The 22,683-nt window shown below is 44.3% G+C and overlaps 1 protein-coding gene across 9 annotated transcripts in view; it reads left to right on the top strand.

Annotated features, from left to right (window-relative positions):
* FYN (FYN proto-oncogene, Src family tyrosine kinase) overlaps positions 1-22,683 on the top strand; it is a 214,377-nt gene that overhangs the window by 140,959 nt on the left and 50,735 nt on the right. For all 9 annotated transcript variants that reach the window (XM_016956180.4, XM_063812640.1, XM_054686190.2 and 6 more), the window contains 2 exons: positions 14,143-14,400; positions 19,766-19,862. In XM_016956180.4, coding sequence (XP_016811669.1) covers positions 14,154-14,400; positions 19,766-19,862 — 344 coding nt within the window. In that variant the 5' untranslated portion in view covers positions 14,143-14,153. The remainder of the gene's footprint in view (positions 1-14,142; positions 14,401-19,765; positions 19,863-22,683) is intronic.

The following is a 22,683-nucleotide window of genomic DNA, read 5'->3' as shown; positions in this document are numbered from 1 at the left end:
TGCTCAATGTGTGCAAAAGGTCTTTGGGCTCCTTCAGCATTGGTGTGAACCCTGGAGGGCTCCTTGTTGAAGTTCACATTTTTTTGTTTGTTTGTTTGTTTTTTGTTTGTTTGAGACAGGGTCTCGCTCTGTCACCCAGGCTGGAGTGTAGTAGCACGAACATGGCTCATTGCAACTTCAATATCCCGGGCTCAAGTGATCCTCCCGCCCCAGCCCCCAAGTAACTGAGACTACAGGCACATACCACCATGCCTGGCTAATGTTTGTATACTTGTAGAGATGGGGTTTCTCCATGTTGCCCAGGCTGGTCTCCAATTCCTGGCTTCAAGTATTCCGCCCACCTCAGCCTCCCAAAGTGCTGGGATTACAGGCATGAGCCACCGTGCCTGGCTTGGAAGCCCACTTTGCTCCACTGATGAGGGAACTGGACTTCAGAACTTCAGAGTGACACGCTTTGTGCCACGGGGCTACTCAGCAGCCTGGTTCCGGGCTAATGCACTGATGAGGAAACTGGGCTCCAGAACTTCAGAGTGACACGCTCTGTACCACAGGGCTACTCAGCAACCTGGTTCTGGGCTAATGCACTGATGAGGAAACTGGGCTCCAGAACTTCAGAGTGATACGCTCTGTGCCACAGGGCTACTCAGCATCCTGGTTCTGGGCTAATGCACTGCTTACAGACCTTCTCTAAAGCAGAAGCCCGATATTCCAGACTAAGATGTCCCGGAGACTTGGGAACAAATGCTAAGCCGGACTTAGAAAATGGCTAGGAGCAGAGCACGCTTCTCAAAAAACAGCATGGTGTAGTAGGTAGAAGATGCAAGCGTATTAGATCTAGATTCATGTCCAGGTCCCACGGCCTGAGTAACTCTGGGAAAGTTACTCCAATTCTGTGGGCCCAAGGTTCCTTGACTGTAAAATATACTTGTAAGGTTGCTCTGAGGATTAAATGAGATAGCATATGTAAAAGGTCAAGCAGAAAATAAGTTCTCAAAAAGTGGTAGGCATTGTTATTGTTACTGTTGTTGTTATCCTACTAACTTGCCTTAATTCAAGTTTAACTGTTTGTGTCAAAGGTAATCAGAAGTTCTTATTGGTTCTTGGGAGTGGGGAGACACGTGGCCCACACAGCCACCCTTTGACCTCTGTATTAGATTCACTTCCTCCGTGTGTTGCTGCAGACTCCCTGTTATAACAAAGATCCCACTGCATGCCCTCCCCCATCTCCTCCCAAAGAAGCAGTGGCCCACACAAGATCAATATTCATGCCTCTCATGTTGGGGTCAGTGGTCAGTGCTTTCGGGTAGACGAGCAGCTGTGCTCCATGAAGCTGTCCGGGGCCCAGGTTCCTTCCATCCTGTGGTCCTGCTGTTCCCTGTTGGGTTGCCATTGTCTGTCTGTTGAAGCCAGTTCACCAGCACCACACCCACTTCCCAGCCCACAGGAAGCAGGAAGGAAAGTGGAGGACGACCAGCTCCCTTTTGAAGGATTCAGGAGTTGAATATATTATACCCAGTCACAAGGAGTTGACTAGAATTAAGTGATCTGGCCACACCTAGCTGCAAGAGAGTCTGAGAATGCGGTCTTCAGCTGCAAAGCCGGAGGCTTACTAAAGCTATTATGATGGAGGAGGATGGGGTGGATTTGGTGGGACAGCGAGGGGATAGCAGGCAGCCTGCACACCCTTCACCTGCCTTCACCCGCCTTCACCCTCCACCGCTCGCTTACTTTCAGTGACGTGGATTTGGGCTGCAAGATTGCCAAGGCCGTGTCCCTTTAGACCCAGGGCAACCCTGCCTGATACCAGAATCCTGCAAGCACCTAGGAAAAAGGGAAGATTAACTGCTGTGCCATCTTTAAGGAGTGAACTTCAGGTTTAATCACTCTGCAAGACAACAGTATAAAAAAACATTGTATTCTCTACCTCATTCATAGGCCAAGTGAAAAGTCACTATTAAATTGCTTCACCATAACTTTTACAAGCAGTAGTGTTCGCAGAATGTATGCTGGTATGTAAACCCAGTGTTACCTTTTTTGGATTTGTTAAGAAGAATCTGACTGGGTTTCCATCAGGTGTTAAGTAGGTCATCCACAAGTGGTCTAGCCCATGTAGCACATGTTCCTCCCACACAGAGTGGCCACAGCTTGTCATCCCAAATACTGTTTTTTATGTGCTGCTGGGGAAAGCATCACTACCTTCTGGTGGTTCCACGTTCTCTTCCTCTTACTGATGTTCCTCCTTTAATTTCCTCTGTGTCTCTCTTGGCACTCAATTTGCATTCATAAATGCAGACCTCTAGTGAAAACTTTACTGAGACACGCACGACATATTCAACCACCCTGGGCTCACCCAGGGTGAGGAAACCAACATCAGGGAAGGCAGAGACCATCCTCCTTTCCTTCAGGCAATAAAGTGTAGGAGGAGGCTGGCTGGAGTCTGCCTCTCTGCTCCTTTTGTTCCCGTCCTCCTGAGCCATTCTGTCCCCATAGAGGCCATGGAATTAGATAGACTATGCTTTCTGACTGGCTACTTTATCTGCATTCACACCAAAACAGCTGCAAGAAGCTTTGAAATTCTACACCACGGCAGGGGATGCAAAAGTTATCCCTGCTGTTGTTGCTGATTTCTGGCAGCCTGAATAAAGTGCCAACACAAAGACCCAGGGGCCGGGGGACTGGGCTTCATGTTATTCTTCAAAGGAAAGACACCAGCCTCTGCCCCAAAAACACAGTGCAAGTGGCCTCACAGCCAAATTCTCAGGCTGGTAGATTTAGATTGGGCTGTGACTTCATAACCAGATAAATGATCAGCGAACATGGGAGACATGGAGACCACAAGCACTGTGCTATCAGCTCAAAGGCAAAAGAAGTCAAATCTCCTTCTTCAAAGTCCTTTCTGTGTCTTTAAAGGAATTGGATCTTCTTGACTGGAACTAGTGAATTAAAGAAAGAGAAAAAGAATGCACTGTTTTTTGAAAGGATGAGGCCACATTTGCAGAATCATCTGGCGGGAACCTCTATAGAGACTGGGAAGATTGGCAGGGCGGGTTTTTGTTCGGCCTTGGAGAGTGAACCTCCTCGGCTTTCATTCTCAGCGGTCCTCGTACTTGGGGAGGGGGCATTGATAACGCCTATTCAAACAGCCGCTTTGTGCTAATGTGTTTTCTTGTGGCTCTGCCAGGTGACACCCTGACCCTTGGGCCCTCGGCCAGTTCTGCCACCACTGTTCCTTAAACAGGCGCAGCCCAGAAAGCCAGGCTCTGCCACTGTGGCCCAGATGTGACACTGACCTTCCTGTTTCTCTTTGCTGGTCATGAATAGAAGCCCACGTTTTTGTTTTTCTTTTCTCTTTTTCTCTGGTTGATTGTTTTTATAGAATGAGGGTAAGGAGGGTAGGAAGATACTTGATTGGATATCAACATCAGGAAGAAACATCTCTTCTGTGCCTAGTGTTTCTGAAAATTTTCAGGTCACATGAACCAGTGTTGCCTACTGTTCTGTGCCCTGCTTGGATTGCCCCAGGTTCTAGGGGCAGTGGCTCAAAGTCAAAGCATTAAAATGCCCAGCTTAGTGTCCCAACAGGAAAGGGTGAAGGCAACGAGAGCGAGGGCAGGCCCCCTTCCCTCTCCCACCAATTGGCATCCAAAGAACAAAAGTGCTTTGTTTCATCCTCTCCACCTTCCTAGAGCCAAGCCCATGCGTGGTCTTCATGACCTCACTCACAGAGAGCTCCTACAGACACCTCAGGAATCAGATTGCCTTGGTTAGGTGCCAAGGTAGACTTGAGTGAGTACCGTCATTCTGAATTTAGTGGGTGTCCCCAAGTACCTAGGACGTGTGGCCCAAAGGGTCTCAAAACCCCACTAATCCAGCCACCCTGCTTTTGGTTCGGTTATCCAAGATTCCACACTTGTCCCCTACAGGATCCTCTGCATGTGGCTTTGCCTTTTTCGTGCCCTTAATTAGATTTCTATGGCTGTTCATTGCTGTGCACTCACCGCCCGCTCCCAGCACTGCACCTCACTGCTTACTTTCCAGCACAGATTAGTTAAGAGCACACACTCAGCAGGCTCACTGTCCATTGGTACCTTTCACCCTTCACACCTTCTAGAAGGAGTTGCCTCTCAACAGGCTTTGGAATCAGTCAGTCTCTCCCTCTTAATTTTTCAGTTGACAAAGTATACTTCATCAATGTGTAGTTGTTTCAACTTACATACAAATTCAATCAGTAACTGATAATATTAAAGGGAACTTTCTTATAGAAAAATAAAGGTGATTTATTCTCATTATAAAAAAAGTACATTCTTGGTATAGACAAATCTGAGAAAAAAGACACAGAGAGCAAAGAAAGAACAGTTGCCCATAGTGTTATCATCTGCACACCACCATAATCTCAGCATGTTTCCTTCCAAAGAGTTTTCTAGGCATTTGTTATATAGTTGCAATCATGTGATCCTTCCTAATATAATATGAACATCTTTCCATATTGCTGATAATTTCAGTAAATGTAAGTTTTAATTTCTGCTTAACTTGTCTTTATGGGCATACCTTACAATTTACTTTAGCCATTGCCCTAATGCTAAACAACTAACAAGTTTTCTAATTTTTCAAATGATAAATAATACTTCATAGAACCTCTTCATGTCATTTTTTTAAAAGGCATGTCTTTAGCACACATTTACAGGTTAAAGGACATGCCACCCCCAACACCTTTTTTTTTTTTTTTTTTTTTTTGAGGCAGTCTCACTCTGTCACCCAGGCTGGAGTGCAGTGGCGCCATCTCAGCTCACTGCAAACCTCTGCTTTCCTGGTTCAAGCGATTCTCATGCCTCAGCCACTCGAGTAGCTAGGTTTACAGGTGCCTGCCACCACACCCATCTAATTTTTGTATTTTTAGTAGAGTTGGGGTTTCACTATGTTGGCTAGGCTGGTCTTGAACTCCTGGCCTCAAGTGATCCACCCACTTCAGCTTCCCAAAGTGCTGGAATTACAGGTGTGAACCACCACACCTGGCCGAGTATGCCCATTTTTAAGAATTTTTTATATTGCCAAATTGGTTTACCAAATGGTTTTACACTGATTTCTGGTCTTATATCAGCAATGTAAGAGAGTCATATTCATTTCAAGGAAACTTCATCACTATTGAGTATACTTATTTTTTTAATGTGTGAGTTTAGAAGTGATACATAGTATCTCACTAATCTAAATTGTATTTCTCTGATTACTACCAAAGGCAGTATTCTCCCATATGTTTCACAAATTGTTTTTCCTTTTTTTGTTGCCAATATATATTTCTGTTTCCTAAACGTAGAGTTTCTCTTATCTGTATAAATTTCTTATATATTGAAATATTAATCCAAGAGAGTTGAAAACATATCTCCACAGAAAAACTTGAGCATGAATGTTTGTTGCAGTATTATTCATAAGAGCCAAAACGTAAAAACCCAAATGTCCATCAGTTGATGAATAGATAAACAACATCTGGTATATCCATACAGTAGAATATCTTTTAGCCATAAAAAGGAATGAAGTACTAATACATGTTACATGAATGAACCTGGAGAACATTATACCAAGCAAAGGAAGCCAATCACAAAAGACCACATATGGTGTGACTCTGTTGATATGAAATGTCCAGAATAGGCAAATCCATAGAGACAGAAAGTAGATTCGTGGTTGCCAGGGGCTGGGGAGAGAAGGGAGTGGGTAGCGATTGCTTAATGGGCATGGGTTTCTTTCTGGAGCAATGAAAATGTTCTGGAATTAGATAATGGAAATGGTCTCCTTTGTAAATGTACTAAAAACCATTGGACTGTGTGCTTCAAGAGGGTGAATTTTATGGTATATGAATTATATCTCAATTTAAATGAAATTTTAAAAATATTAACTACAAGGGGCTTTTCTATGGTCCAAAAAGGCTTGCGGGCAGGGGGTGGAGCCTGAAAAAACTTTACAACCTGTGCTCTAATTCTTTCTGAAACCTTTGGCATAGATAGGGTTAAAACATATCATCCTTGTTTTTATCACCATTTCACTCTTGTCTTAACCCTGAGATCCAGAGCAAAATGAATTTAAGAAGAAAATGTTCTTACTCTTTTCTTGGAGCCTTTCCATGGTTTGGTGTTAAAACCTCATTTGGCCATTTAGGTTTGGGACTGGTTCCAGCATTCAGTTGACTGCAGTCTTAAATCTCACCACTGGGGTCTGATGCTTCCATTTCTCTTTTATTGAGCGCTTTTGAATCTTCGGGCTCGAGAAATGGAAGGCTATGCAGAAAGGAAAGAACATGTTTGTTGCAGGGATGTGAGCAGCTGCCTCTTAGCCTGGGGGCCATTTGAACAAGAAAAGCCAGAGATGGGGAACCACAAAAATATTCTAGGTGCCAGCAGTATGGCTTATTCTTAAAGTAACATGACATTTTTAAGAGTGATTTATATTACTTTGGTTCCCTTGCTGTGCGGTATGAGAGAAGGTTGATCCTCTTCCCCCTCCAGAGAACCTATGCAAAGTCATGCGTAAATGATCGAATGGGTTCAACTCCACTTATTTCTGAAGCAAAGCTTGGGTTTGATTTTTAAGTAGGCTCTGTTCTCCCATGATTGCATGTGGCTAGTGTCTGCATTGTGTATATTCCCACTTTTACATCTATCTTCTCACCTCAGAGACTGTAATATTTTAATACTTGCATTTGGCGAGGGGCTCTCCCTCACAGGCTTCACCAAGAGTAGAAAGCTGTTATTTTGTGCTTGGTGGAGGCATTATATGTGTATCTCAGTTTATGCAGTAAATATGTTCCAGAAAGTTTTGCCTGTAAAGCAAATCATATTTTAAGTGCAATAGGAAAGCTGATTTTTATACCAAGGAAACCAGTGCCAACTCCTTCATGGTACTTATGAATACCCTTGCCATGACTAGGAAAGATGAGGAAATTAAGGGCTGCTTCAGTGTCATCGGCCCAAATAGTCATTAATATGCCAAACCACATGAAGGAAGATGGTGACTCACTGCACCTAGTATGGTCCAGCATCTCTACAGAATCCACTGTCTTGGGGGAATGGAATGTGCATTGGGGATGGAGGTGAGACCTAGTCCCTGAAATCAGTGCCTCTGTTAGTAATGTGTACTAGTCCATTCTCACACTGCTGTGAAGAAATACCTGAGACCGGGTAATTTATAAAGGAAAGAGGTTTAATTGACTTGCAGTTCCGCATTGCTGGGAAGGCCTCAGGAAACTTAACAATTATGGCAGAAGGCAAAGGAGAAGCAGGCACCTTCTTCACAGGGCGGCAGGACAGAGTAAGTGCAAGCAGTGGAAATGCCAGATGCTTATAAAACCATCAGATCTCATGAGAACTCACTCTCACGAGAACAGCATGAGGGAACTGCCCCCATAATTCGATTACCTCCACCTGGTCCTGCCCTTGACACATGGAGATTATAGGGATTACAATTTGAGGTGAGATTTGGGTGGGGACACAACCAAACCATATCATAATGTGTGAGATATTGAGCTCTGTGGAACCAATTCTTCCCTATAGGATTTTTCCCTCAACACCTCCAGCCCTCACACCCACACCCTTGCATGGACTGGCCAGGATTCCATGGTCAGGAAATAGCTCTAGTATAGAGACTCTGTGTGTTGGCCATGGAATCAGGCTATCTAGTTTCAAATCCCATCTCTATGACTGACATAGCTGTGGACAAATTCCCCAACCCCTCTTTTCCTCCCTTGTGTGGGGAAATAGTAATACCTGTGTTTTAGAGTTGTTACTAGATTTTAATGGGACAGCATTTTGCAGTGTCCAGCCTGCACCTAGGCTACAGGGAACACTGATTGGATATTGGTCATAGCTGCTGAAATTGGAGCCATCATCCCCATGGTGCCCATCCCACCAAAACATGTATTAGTTTTCTGCTGCTGCCTAACAAAGTACTACAAACTTAGTAGCTTAAAACAACATCCATCTGTTAGCTCACATTTCTGTCAGTCACAAATCCAGGCACGGAGGGGATTCTCTGCTCAGCAAAGGCGAAATCAAATGTTAGCTGATTATGTTGTTGTTTGAAGGCTTGACTAGGGAGGAATCCATTTCCAGGTTCATTCAGGTTCTTGACCGAGCTGTTCTCAGCTCTGACCACCCATGTGTCTGGCCACACAGCCCCTTCATCTTTAAAGGCAGCTGTGGAGAATCTCCCCCACAATGAAGGCCTCTCTCACTTTTAATCTACTTTTCCAGGAACTGGCATACCGTTCACGGGTTCACCTGATTAGGTCAGGTCCACCCAGGATGATCTCTCAAAGTCGGCTGTGCCAAATAACAACCCGATGATGGAGTGACTACCCCATCATTCATAAATCCTAGGGATTTGCAGGGCACAACACTGGGAGTAGGAGTCCTGGGGGACAGCTCAGAATTCTCCCTACCACAATGTCATTTAGCAAGGCACATATTTTCACTCCCTTCCTCCAGTTGGCAGCAAAGAGAGGACTTTCCCACATTGGCAGAGTCCTGCATGCTTTTTTTCATAGCTGGGCTGGGGCCATTGGCTGAACCCAGCATCAGTGCTGAAAGTGGTTCATCCCTCAAGTATTAACATCTCCAGAGGGCCAACCCAGCAGTGACTTTTTCTCTGCTTCAGTACCTTGGGAAATGCTTGTGATCCCAAGAGTGGCCAGCATAGCCCTGCTTTCTGTCCAGCCTCCCCAGTCCTCCCTGGCCCTTCTGTCCCGTCTGTCCCCAGAAGGCAGCACTGCCTGCACTCTCTCATGGGGTGTCAGGATCATCTGATGCAGTATGCTACAGAGGAGAAAAGCCCCATTGTAAAGGATTGAAAGGTGCTGGGAAATTAGGAAATTTGGGTGACAGTTTCTGTGGCCCAACCTCATTGCTGCTGATGTGGTACTCAACTGTCTCTGAATGTCCTTCTGCTCCCAGTAATGACATGGGGAAAACTAAAGAAGGCTTTCCTAGGCTTTCAATGGATTAACTCTCTCCACTGAGAATGTAGCAAAAGTCCTCAAGTAGATTCTTATGGGTGTTTCTAATTTTGCGAGGATCAAGAGCCCTCTGCCATGAATCTTCTATCCTGAAGTCAAATAATTTCAGATGTGTCTCTGCCACATCTTATCCTTTTCCTAATGCTATTCCTGCTGACTGAAAAAGTGTGTTTGCTTGATAAGCTTCCAGTTTTTGCTTTTTTCCGATAAAAGTGTGAAACCATGCAGTTGATCTGCAATTCAGCTTTAAATTCTTTTTTCAACTGCCCCCATCTCAGTTGCTTGCATTTGGTTTCTAGGTTCTTAGTTCAGTTCCCTTCCTTGTTCTTATACTTCCATTATGATACCAGGAAACATGCCACCTCTAAGTACGGGCCAAATATGGCTTTACCTGTCACTCTCCAAAGTCTGCTGGAGGCTGTCAGAAGCAGGGATTATGCCTAAGGGCTGTCACTTCTTCACACCCACCTAGGTTGGCTTCTGAGACAAAAGAGCGTACACCACTGAAATTAAAGTTATTTGTTGTCGGTTTCACTTCCTCTTCCTGCCATTCCTCCTCTGCCTGCAAGTGTATGTGTCTCAAGAGAAAGTAATTTGCTTGTGCAGAAGACTGCCAGTGGCCTTTTTACCATTTTGGTACCTAGCTCCTGCACACACCTGAAATCTTATCACACATCCTGCAAGCTTATAACTTGGACATACTGGCATTGCTTTATTGATTGGCACATGACGAAATATGAATGTGTCTGTGTTTAATGTGCATCTTGTAGACTGGACTGTGGTCTGTCTACATCAGGAGGAGGGAGTGTATGTTCAACCAGACTCATCTTGGATCGAAGCACCCTGTGCCTGTGGTAGTAAAGGATTGAATCTACCCTTGAGGTCAGTTTCCGTCAATCACTACAGGGCTATGTGGAGAAGCATAGCTCCCATAGCATGGCAGCAGAAAGGGCTGTGATCTGTTGATAATGTCTGCCCTGCTTATGGGAGCAGGGTGCGGCGTTCCTTGAATCCCGTGTCCGGCAATTCTTCCCAGGTTGCTTAACACTATTGGCACATCTGTAAAGAACCACAGGACTAGGGAAATTTTAAATAGATCAAGTTTTATTTGCTTAGTAGAAAAAGGGCCCCTCCCTTTGCAAAAGGATTGGAGAATAGAGGCTTCACAGCTGTAATCCAGACACCTTGATCACAGGCATGGGATCCAATTGGTGAAAATGCCTTTCACCAGTTTTTCTAGGCATGATAACTTGCAGAGGACTATAGCCATGAGTTCATGGCGTGTGGTATTTTCCTGATCAGAGTAACTCCAGAGCTCCACATTCACAATGGCATCATTCAGTGTTTCCCGGTGCCGCAGAGATCTACAGCAAGTGAATTAGTACATTCTATGTCACGATGCACTTACAGCATTGGACATTAAAGCCACAGCGCATAACTCTGCATAATAAAGGATACTTTTATTTTAGCATGAATGATCAAAAGTTTGCCTTGTAGCAAGGAGCCTGGGCACACTGAATACAGCTCATGTAGCGTCTTCTGACTCTTCTGTCACGAAGCAGTTAGTCTGACTGCCCCACGGGGGAGAAAGAAGACCACAAGTTCCTACATAAATATTTTCATTGTGATTAACTTTTAATGACTTGAAACTGCATTTACTGATTTATTTTCACTTCTTCCTATGTGTCATTGAAGAGAAAAGAGTAAGCAAGATCTGTATAGAAACATTACTTAACTCAGAATGTCAAATGCATGAAGTGGTGATGGTGCTGTCTCTTCTATAAAAGAGGATTGTTTTCTCCAAAATGATTTTGATTATTTTTTAATTTATTTATTTAACTAATATTTATTGAGTGACTACTGTGTGCCAGGCACTGTTCTGGCCACGCAAGATGCAGCAGTTAAAAAAAAACAAAAATTCCTGCCTTCAAGGAGTTGATGATTTTTCTTCTCTATTACTTCATAAAATTATAGATAAGCTGCTAGTTGCTTATTATAGTATATTTCTTTTTTAAAGTGGATTTTGAAAGATTATTTTTTCTTAGTTTGGTTAAATGTAGGATCCTGTTTTCTTCAGGGTTCTTATATGGGGCTTATTTTGTTTCGCTGGAGTTGGAAGAGTGGTTTGCAATGAGTGTTCTCATTACTTCCAGGTTCTGTTTCTCTATCACAGTGCACAAGCTTCTAGAGAAAATCAGAGCACTTCATGTCACTCTTTAAAACTGCCTGCTTCTACCTAACATGCCTGTTCGCCTGAAGAAAGCATGATGGGTTGCATGTTAATCACATCCATGTAAGGGAAACAGCTGTTAAACTGCTTCAAAGATGTAGATATAAATTCTTCCCTTTGTGTAAATCAGGATTTCTTGACCTTGACACTATTAACATTTGGGGCCAGGTAACTCTTGTTTGTAGGAGGCTGTCCTGTGCATTGCAGGAAGTTTTAGCAGCATTCTTTGCCTGTACCCAGTAGGTGTCAGGAGTATCCCTCCCCTCTGAGTGTGACAACCCAAAATGTCTCCAGACATTGCCCAATATGTCTCTTGTAGGGGAGTGGTAAAGTTACCCCCAGCTGAGAACCACGGCTGTAAGTGATGTGAGTCTGTGATTCAGGTCTCACATTCTCTGATTACAGTAGATCAGTGAAATTCATGGAAAAAAAGAAAAAACATCTGGGACAAGAAGTGTTTTCTGTCTGGTCTTTGCAGAAATGTGGAGCAACTTTCCACCATGAAAGAGTTAATATTATATGAGCAAGTTATCAGTATGATGAAGCAACATCAACAACAAATGATGAAATTCCTTTAGTACATCATGCCTTGGAAATAGCTTGCATTTCCTATTGGAAACTTGTTAAAATCATATCCATTTACCATAAGTTACAAAGCATGTTGGACACAGTATACTGTAAGTTAATCTCAAATGATTTACGAGTAAATGTGTTCCAGATTTGGTGAGCTCAGCTCAAGCAGTAGGCGTCTCTTTTCCAAACATTTTCATTCTCAAGAACTGACATTCAATTCAATAAGTATTTATTGAAATGTGTAATATGAGAGAGCTTTAGAACAGTCTGATACTGCTCCCATCACCCAGTCCAGCAGAAAAGCAGTGCTCAGAAGAGTGCCCAGGGAGCACTCTTCTGATATGGCACCTCCCGCATTGGTTTGCAAGATAGTATAGAAAAGCATGCCTTCTCCTTTGCTGCCTCAAGCCCTTCCCATCCTGTGCCAGCTGTGCCCTCCCCAGTGAATAAATGTTATTACGCATGATGTCATGTGTTTCTTATTTGATTCTTTGGTCCCAAATGGGCTAGTTTGTGGTTTTGGCAGGGACCTCCACTGGCCTGTTCTACCTGACGCCTGTTGGCTTGATGGGGTATTGCAAGTCCAAAGGGGGACCATTTAACCAACTTGTATTTCTGAATCTTCTTCACTTCTCACACACATACCAGTACATTTTAAAATGCAAGGTACACTGCTGATAAAAGTCACAGGAGGGGCCTGTCACGGTGGTTCACGCCTGTAATCCCAGTACTTTGGGAGGCCGAGGCGGGCGGATCACCTGAGGTCAGGAGTTCAAGACCAGCCTGACCAACATGGTGAAACCCCATCTCTACTAAAAATACAAAAAAATTAGCTGGGTGTGGTGGCAGGCACCTGTAATCCCAGCTACTTGTGAGGCTGAGGCAGAGGTTGTAGTGAGCCAAGATCGCTCCACTGCACTCCAGCCTGGGCAACAGAGTGAGACTCCATCTCAAAGTCACAGGAGGGATCGGCTTTAATACAGAGAGGGTAAAAGAGAAACATAATAGGCTACAGAATCTTCACTCATCTGGTTGCTATTTATTGTTCCAGGCACTGGCAATGTAGCTGTGATGAAAACAGACAGGGTCCCGCTTTCCTGGAACTTGCTGTCCATTGGGCAATGAGACAAGTAAACAGGCCCTGTTTTAATATGGCGCCAAGGGTGCCAGAAGGAGGGAGATGAGGATGCCATGGGAGCACTTCAGAAAGCACAACCCAGCCTGGAAGGGCAGGGCAGTCGGAGAACGCCTTGCAGAGGAAGCGGTGCCTTATTAACTAGGACGTGGATACGTCACATATCAAAGAGGAAGGGGAAAAAGTGTTCAAGGTTATGTTCCAAGGCCCGAAGCGGGTGGGGTAATGGAGTCTTTGAGGATCTGAGAAGTTGGGCGTGTTTGGATAGGAGAGCCGAGACAGGAAGAGTGGGAAGTAAACAAGGAGGAGGAAATGAGGATGCTTCTCAGGATGCTGACTGGAGCAACTGGGACACTGGCGGTCCCATTTACTTAGATGAGGAGCCTGGGAGAAGAGGGTTTGAGGAGGGTGGGGTGGCAACAACTCGAGTTTTTAATCCACCACTAACTCTGTAACATGGGAATGATTTTTTTTTAATGTTTTTGAAGGATGTCAAAAGCTAATGGAAATTTGAAAAGTTAATTAGCAGCTTTAAGTGATTTCATTACTGTAGACTATCATGACATCCTGCAAATATACTCTGACCTCTTAGGTTCTGCCGATTTTATTTTTCATCCAGTAACTAGTTCTTAGTTTTGATACTTAGCATCATCTTAGTGCTTAAAATTGATCAGTTTTGTGCCTGAAGATGAGGTACCCATGAGTGAAGCAGTCTAGTGACTTGATTGAAGGTTGTATTCTGGCTTATCCAACACTCCTGTGCCCTCTTCCTTAAATTTCCTGTGCCCTGATGGAAGTTTTTATTCTAATGTTGCATAGACTCATTATACAGAGCATGTATTATTTTTTTTAGATGGCTAAAGAAAGGCAGAATTGGTAAATATGATTGGACCGTCTGTAGGCAGGTGTATGCTGTTACAGAATTTTACGAGATACAGGCCTTATTCGAGGAAAGTTGCTGCATGGTGAACATTGTGCTCTGTGATGATGCTGTCATCCAGAACATATGGGGAACAAATGCGATTGTGGGGTCAAGGAACTGAACTTCCTCCTAACCATCTCCCCAGCCACTGCCTTTCCTCATGCCCCCTAATAGGCCTGAAATAGCCAACGGTGAGCCTTGTCAATTACTCCTCGTTTACTGTAGAGCAACCCAGCAACTAGGGAGCATCCCAGCTTACGTGCCCCCTTTTTTGTCTTTGGCAGGAATTTAGATAATGGGCTGTGTGCAATGTAAGGATAAAGAAGCAACAAAACTGACGGAGGAGAGGGACGGCAGCCTGAACCAGAGCTCTGGGTACCGCTATGGCACAGACCCCACCCCTCAGCACTACCCCAGCTTCGGCGTGACCTCCATCCCCAACTACAACAACTTCCATGCAGCCGGGGGCCAAGGACTCACCGTCTTTGGAGGTGTGAACTCTTCGTCTCATACGGGGACCTTGCGTACGAGAGGAGGAACAGGTAAGCCCCCAAAGTCACAGAGTGCAGAGAGGGGGCAGCCACCCTTAAATCTTTTGGCAATTGAACATCTGGGTTCCCATCACTTCCCTTTGACTAGGGGTTTCACATGTAAGTTTCTAATCTGTCTCCTCTACTAGATGAGGGGTTGTAAGAAAAGCCAGAGTTTGATGTACAAACAAAATGCTTGGCTACAGGGTTGCAACGTGCCCCAAGTTGCTGCTTTCTGAGGATTCTATATGGGTTAGTGAGCTACAACATTCTACTGAGGCACTGTAGGTCAATGACTCTCAGCCTCGCCTGGCTGGTTGGCACAGAAGAACTAGGGCAGCCTTTTCAAAACACGGATGCCTGAGCCATGTCCCAGTCTTTTGAATTAGAGGCTCCAGGACTGGGTCTGGGTGTGTGTATTTTTGAGTTCTCTAGATATTAATGTACTCCCTCTTCCCACTCACTTCTTCCTAATCCTCAGCCTGCCTTTCTTTTTTTTTTTTTTGGAAGTTTCCTTGTCTTTCATACCACAAGGCTATATTCTGCTGCCATGTGTATTTGCTGACTTAGCTAATACTTTGTAAAATATCTGGCATACGTTCTCAGACATATGTTTTCCGAAATATTTGTAAGTTATGTCATGCATCCCTAGTCATCCAAATTTTCTCTGAGTATGTGAACCATGGTAACTAGATATTTCACATTATTTGTTCCAGAATTATTTTGTTTATTGCAAAAGTTTGAAAGAATGCAGCATCTCTCAGTTCATCTGGCAGCAGATGTCTTATATAAAAGTTTGAAAGAATCCAGTATCTCTCAGCCCATCTGGCAGCAGGTACCTTTTCACCTAGGGAGGAAGCACTACTAAGGCATTAGCAAGTTTTTTTTCCCTCTGCACCCAACACACATCACACATCAGTGTAGTTGTATCAAGGAGCCTGACCCTGAGCCTTTGGACATTATCTACTTCTCTTCTGCTAGCATAGCACACTCTGCCCAGTAGAAGAAGTATTTATGTTCACCCTCATGCTGTGGTGACTCTAGCTTTCCTTTTAACCCAGGCCTTGCATGGGTTGAATACGTGCTAAGTACCTTTACCCATCCTTCCCACCTTCCCAAAGGTGCCTGAAAAGAAGAGACACAGACAGGCAGTCTAAGGCCATCTGTCTTCTGATGATGCAGGAGAAAAAAAGAGGCAAACACAACCCCCATCCTTGTGCCTACCGTGAGAAGCATAAGGGCTTTGCCAGCCCAGACTGTTAATTCTACTGACACAGCCATTGTCCTTGTTCATTCATTCACGAGTGCTGGATATGGACCCCTGCGTCTGCAGGTATCATTCATTAAAGTCACTAGAGAGGGCCACTTGTGTTGAGCATGTGGGTCTCCACCGTAGTCAGGAGCAGTCTTTGTCTAAGAGGCTACCTGATCCCTTATAAAATTTGAAAGTTAAAACACAGTACTCCCAAATGTTGGCAGATTTTTCTGCCTTGAGTTATTTGGTTTTAATATATATGCATGTCCTTTCTCCCAATACTGCCTTCAGTCCTGTAAGGCCAAGAACAACGTCTGTGTTTCTCTGTAACCTCCTTTGATTCTCCCCTCAGCTCCCGGAACATGGAACATAAAAGCCCTCAGTGAGAACTTGTCAGCTGATGCAAGGAGAGAGTGGGGTGCTGGTCTTCATGTGCCTTGCCTTCCACACAGTGGAGCTGGCTTGGCTTCATTTTTAAATTGTTTTTAAAGAAGGGAATCTGGTCATGGAGTGTTAGATAAGAATAGGCATGACCTTACGGGCACCCACATTTTTGTTTTAAGCCAATCTCTTTTCTTACCTTTCAAAGAAATCTAAGGAAAGAAGGAAAGTTGCCAAATGAGCCTAGCTTTGCATGGTCAGACCTCTGAATGCTAACTCTCCTGAGGAAAGTCCCACTTGGGATGGGGCAGAAAGACAAGCCCCACTCTTCTCTGTGGTCCTTGAATAGTGCCATGACACATTTCTTCCCTTGGAACTACCTACACAGCAAACTGGCAGCTTGGTAAAAAAGGTGGACTCTGGCCGGGTGCAGTAGCTCACGCCTGTAATCCCAGCACTTTGGAAGGCTGAGGTGGGTGGATCACTTGAGCGCAGGAGTTTGAGACCATCCTAGCCAACATGGCGAAACCCCGTCTCTACTAAAAAATACAAAAAATTAGCCAGGGGTGGTGGCGGGCGCCTGTAATCCCAGCTACTCGGGAGGCTGAGGCAGGAGAAGTGCTTGAACCCGGGAGGCGGAGGCTGCAGTGAGCCGAGATCACGCCATTGCACTCCAGCTTGGGCAACAAGAGTGAATCTCCATCTCAAAAGAAAAAAAAAAAAGTGGGCTCCCTGTCATTTCTGTAGGTCATAGCGGGCACTCTGAAGTGCAGAGAGACCAGAATGAAAAGGCAGACTGCAGGGAACTACTATTAGTTATCAACTGCTGTATAACAAATTGCCACAAAACTTAGCAGCTTAAAACAAAACACATTTAATTTCTTTTTTTTTTCAATTTCAGATGTTTTTTATTCAGAGGTTCTTAAAAGAAATAAAACAGAAAAGCTAACAGTCTGATCAGACATACAGCTCAAAAATGTCTTTTGACGTTTAACAACAAGTCCTAGGAAAGAAAACTAGAAAACATCTTGAATGGGGTAAATAAGTTACCACTGGCAAGTCTGTGGCACTAGTAAAACAAAAATAAAAAATTAAATCTCGGCCAGGCGCAGTGGCTTACACCTGTAATCCCAGCACTTTGGGAGGCTGAGGCAGGCAGATCACGATGTCAGGAGTTCAAGACCAGCCTGCCCAACATGGTGAAACCCCGTCTCTACTAAAAATACAAAAAATTAGCTGGGCATGGTGGCGGGCACCTGTAATCTCAGCTACTCGGGAGGCTGAGGCAGGAGAATCACTTGAACCCGGGAGGTGGAGGTTGCAGTGAGCTGAGATTATGCCACTGCACTCCAGCCTGGGCGACAAGAGTGAAACTCCATCTCAAAAAGAAAAAAAAATTAACTCTCTTGATCATATAGATATCTCTATATCTCTTTTTTTCAATCGGTACAAAAGATCTTTCTTCATAATTTTTTTTTATAATTTAATGGCTATCTACTATATGATGTTTAATTAATTTTTTTTTTAATATACAGAGGTTATGTTTCCCAAATCTTACCCAGACGAGTATGGCACTTAGTTAGACATTTCTGGCAACAGATTTCCCCTCCCCTCTAACCAAACTATCAAATTTCTGCCTTAACTAATGCAGAAGTATCAACTAGTGGGAGACCCAGGTTTATAACTGTACTAGGTACACAGAGGGTGCTGCGTTCAGCCTGGGCTTTCACAAAGCAGTAATATTCCAGGGAGCATAGAACCAGTGATACCATGACTTTTAAAAAATAAAACAAAAACAAATTTATCTTATGACTATGTAATTTTCACTAGAATCTACACTTCTCAGAGCAGCCAGGACTTTGGAAACTATGAAATGTCACTGACATTTATCATCAAATACAAGCATAAAATGTAAGAACTAAAAAATACTCAAAAGAAATAACTGCTTAGCCCTAGCTTCTGAGCTAGGAGGATTTGGTCTGTGGAAACAGGGAGGGCCAGCAACCTGTCCCAGCACAAAAGAAAATAGACTCTGAGGTAGATAACTGATCATACACAGCTGACCAGACAAGTACACAGTTTTGGAAGGCAACTTAATTTACCATTGCTTTTAAGACATATGCAACTGCCTTAATAAAAGAGCTTTAATAACAGTGTATTATCTTATATGTACTAAAGTAGAAATAACTGTATTTATGAATCAGGAATTTCATAGTTTCAAAATTGGTTTTCTTTACACTTGAACACTTGTAGTGATGACATAAAGTGTGGCACCACTTGGATCCAAATCTTCCTTCATGCTTTTTTGTTTGTGTGTGTCCATACATCAATTAAAATTATAAAACCTAAATTTACAGTTTCTGTGGGTCAGGAATCTGCGAATGGTTAGTTCGGTCCTTCAGAATCTCTCACAGGCTGTAATCAAGGTAGGTTGGCTGGGCTATAGTCATCTCACAGTTTAGCTGAGAATGATCTGCTTCCAAACTCATGTAGTGCTGGCAGGATTCGGTGCCTCGCTGGCTGTTGGCCAGAGGCCACCCTCAGTTCTTGGTCACATGGGCCTCACCAGCATGGCGCCTTGCTTCATCAAAGTACACAAGCTGAAGTGGCAATAGAGAGAGTCTGCTAGAAAGACGGAAGTCACCATCTTTTGAAGCCTAGTCACTTAAGGGACTGCACATTCTGTTGAGTAGAAGCAAATCGTTAGATCCAGCCCACACTCAAGGGGAGGGGCTTGCACGAGACTGAATACTAGGAGGCAGGAGTCACTGGGGACTATGCTAGAATTATGCCTGTTGGGTTGGGCACGGTAGGTCACACCTATAATCCCAGCACTTTGGGAGGCCAAGCCAGGGGGATCACTTGCACCCAGGAATTCGAGACTAGCCTGGGCAACATAGTGAGACCCCCGTCTCTATTAAAAAAAAAAAAAAAGAATTATGCCTAATTATATGGAGGAAATCCTAGGCCAAATGACACTGGATATTCTCTGCTGCTGCTAGCAAACTTCTGTAAACCAGGAAGGGCCTCTCTAGAGAGTCAGCCAGATGAGAGGACATAGGGTGGGTGTGAGGAAGAGTGAGTGCTACAAGACAGTGTGAGGAGAGGTGAGTTCAAGGTAGGGGGAGGACAAGGGAGAGGGTTCCATTTTCAGCAGTGGGGCTGAGCAGCACAAAACTGCAAAATGAACTGCAGATGCCAAGGGCAGTAGTACATCCTCTAATTGGGGTGAATATTACAGAATTCTTCTCTAAATTTCCCCAAGCTGCAGGAGGCATCTCCTATTACGTTCTATGTTACTGTTTTACCAGGAGAAAGGGTGGTGCATTTTACCCAGAACCTAACATAGGCTCCAAGTGGAGGAGAAGATAAGACCAGCAAAGGATGTCAGTAACTGCTGCAGAGCCCTGCAAACCTGAACCCTGACGCTGACGCTGCCCTTTTGTTTGGGATGCAATTTTAATATTTCCCTGCTCCTCAGCCCTCATTAAAAGCTATTACAGAAAGAAGCCCTTCAGGTCTAGGTTTCTATCAGATACAGTAAGGCTTCCCCTACAAAGACCAAGGCATAAACACAGCCCTGTGACTGTGGTTTTGACACGTTAATTACAACACTTCATCATGTTATTAGTGCTGGCTAGATGTAGATTGTGAGAATGAGATTTTAGTGAAGATTTAATTTCTTGGAATTAATTTCCCCTTGTGTAATAATCTCCCTTCTTGTGAATTTCGTTTCGGCAGGAGTGACACTCTTTGTGGCCCTTTATGACTATGAAGCACGGACAGAAGATGACCTAAGTTTTCACAAAGGAGAAAAATTTCAAATATTGAACAGCTCGTAAGTTTGGAGAGGGAGGAGAAGCATGTATACCTTTCAGGTTGGGAAGGGGTCTTGCATTTCTGGTCTGCATCTCTTCAGATGTCTGAAATGCTAAAAGAACATTTGCTAAATTCACTGGTTTACAACAATATACTTTGAGAAAAAGAAGAGTTAGTGACACAGTGCGGTATTTTATGGCACTGTGTGTCCAAGGAGATTTTTGGAGAGTACCAAAAATACTAGCACAGTCCATGTTTATTGGTTTTGGTTTAGGTTTAAAGGTTGTAAAATCACCAGCATCGCTCTCCACAGCCCTGAGTGTTTCTACAAACCTACAGTTTCAAGTGATTGGCACAAGCCTTGGCTACCCACGTTTCGTGCTCTCTGCCTTGAGATTTTCTTCACATTTCAGATGTTACACTAGCTAAGCCCTCACTTGAGGCTTGCAACAAGTTCTTTGTTTTATAAACTGCTAAACATTTCTTTGGTGAAGCCTGTGGAGGCGTTTCCCTATAATGAAAATTTGGGAGTGACTGGAATCTTTTGGAGCTAGAAGAAGTGACTTCACCCACTCTTGAATGAATATGCTGCATGGTTGTTTAACGTTGGCCAGGAGGAACAACAGTTAAACAGGCAGTGGGGAGATTTCAAGAGTGAGGATCACTCACTTTTCAAATCCTACATTCAGTACCTCCATAAGAAGAGTAAACACGGGTCAGATTTTCTTAGGGTTTATAAATACTGCCTCTATTAGATTGAGGCAGTGTACGTGGATGAGGCCCTTCAGAAAAAAATCTAGGTTCTGAAGAAAGTGGGGGGGGGGTGGGGTTCCACATCAGCAAGCCAGGCATCTCCAGCGTCCCTATGAGTGCTCCCGGTGGTTGGGAAAGAATGCCACCCAGGGGCTGAGGGGCACACCAGGAAGTTCTTCTATGCCACCAAGTCTGGTTGCTTCTCCTCTGCTCTCTGAGCAAATCAGATTCCATGTTGGCAGAAGGACTTGGAGCCAGGCTCCTCAGCTTTCCCAGAAGGATATGCCAGAGGGAGTAAGACGCAGCCCTGGTCACACTGCACATCCCAGGAAAGAGGAGTGCTGATTGCCACAGGGGCCTCCTTCAGGCCTGAAAACTGCCTCCTTGGAAAGCCCACCCTTCCCTGGAATGCCCCCTGGCTCACAGAACCATGCAGTGAGAATATGCCACCTTTCAACAGCAAGAACTGAATACTGCCATAAAGGGCCAACGACTCTCTTCGAGACATCAGAAGGCACGGTCTATATAGCCACAGGGTTTTCAAACATATATTAGGATTGTCATCATTAACAAAGGTGTGGGGTGTTGTTTTTTTAACTTTTTGTTGGAACACATGCAGAAAAGTGCACGTATCAAAAGTGTACACAGTGATGTTGCACAACAGTGTGAACGTACTTACTGCCACTCAACTGTACACTTAAAAATGATTAAAATGATAAATTTTATGTTGCCTATATTTTACCACAATTTTCAAAAAGTATACAGTTTGCTGAATTTTCACAAGCTGAACATGCCTGTGTGGCCACCAGCCAGGTCAAGAAGAGTGTTACCTGCCCCCCAGGAGTCCTCCTCCTGTAGCCACAGGAAGTTTTTAAAAAATAATAAACAGCTACCATTCATTGAAGGCTCCTGATGTACCAGCCATGAGCTAAGTTACAAACATTCTCATGCATTCTTCCACTACTGTCTGAGGTATGCATCGACGTCATCGTTTGATATCTGAGGAGCCAGAGGCCCAGATTAGGAAACTGCCCCAGAGCACAGAGCTGGCAGGTGGCAGAGCCCAGGGCGAGGTGCAGGGAGGCATCCTGAGAACAGTGTCAGGTTTGATCTGGGAAAGGCCCAGATACTTTATCAAAGGGGATGGGAACCTTCAAGTGACAGGAAGCTTTGGAGAGTTGACTGGGGCTGGGGAGGAGGGGATTGGGCTTTGATCTCTCTGGGTATACCTCCTTGCTGTTATTTTGCTGCTTGTTGGAGTCCATTAACTTTGAATTCTGAAATCCTCCGCCCCTTAGCCTCCCCTACATGCCAAGGTTGATTAGAAATTTCAAGACTATTTGTAAACTTTCAACTGCAAGAACCAAGGAATAGTAAGAGCGCAGACCCAGCTCTCAGGAGGCTTTGTCCACACTGCACGTCTGTCTGTGCATTACGCTGGAGGGCGTTGGAAAGTCAGTCCCTGCCAGTGTCAGTCCCATGGCTTCTTCCTTTGTTAATCTGGAAACGATCTGCAATGTCACCAAATTGAAATTTTAGAGAAAAACTTAAGGAGGATCCAATCTGTCTCAATCTCTATTTTGTGACTTCCATGCATGGCCTTTGATGTTTACAGAGTCCTTTGAGCCTCCAACCCTGTTCTTGTAGAGGAAAATATTACAAAGGTTCTCTTCCTCTTAATGTTCTTCCTTTCTGCCAATGGAATTCCATATCAGTGGAATTTTAAAATTCCCTTTCTCAAGGTTATAGAAAAGAAAAATAAGGTTTGTGTAACAAGACAATATCCTGAAGTCAAGGGTAATAACAGGGAAGAGAAAATAGTGAAGGAAAAACAAAGCAATAATACGGAAGCAGATGGCACACGGCTCCTCCCCTCCCCCATCCTCTCCCGCCTCTGGCTCTGGTCCTCAGAGGAGAGGGAGGAATGGGGCTCTGTTCTGCCAGGGCAGCTGCCACACCTCCTAGTGTGTGTCCTCCCACTCCCTTCCCTGGTGGAGCCCTGGTGGCGCTGGAGGCCACAGGGCTGGCTTTGTTAAAGTACAACATACACCGTGGGATGTGCATGTATGTATGTACCCAGAGGCGGT

This window comes from Pan troglodytes, chromosome 5, assembly GCF_028858775.2.
Source record: "Pan troglodytes isolate AG18354 chromosome 5, NHGRI_mPanTro3-v2.0_pri, whole genome shotgun sequence".
NCBI lineage: Eukaryota > Metazoa > Chordata > Mammalia > Primates > Hominidae > Pan > Pan troglodytes.
The sequence above is the reverse complement of the archived record's forward strand: the minus strand, read 5'-3'. Positions and strand labels throughout refer to the sequence as shown.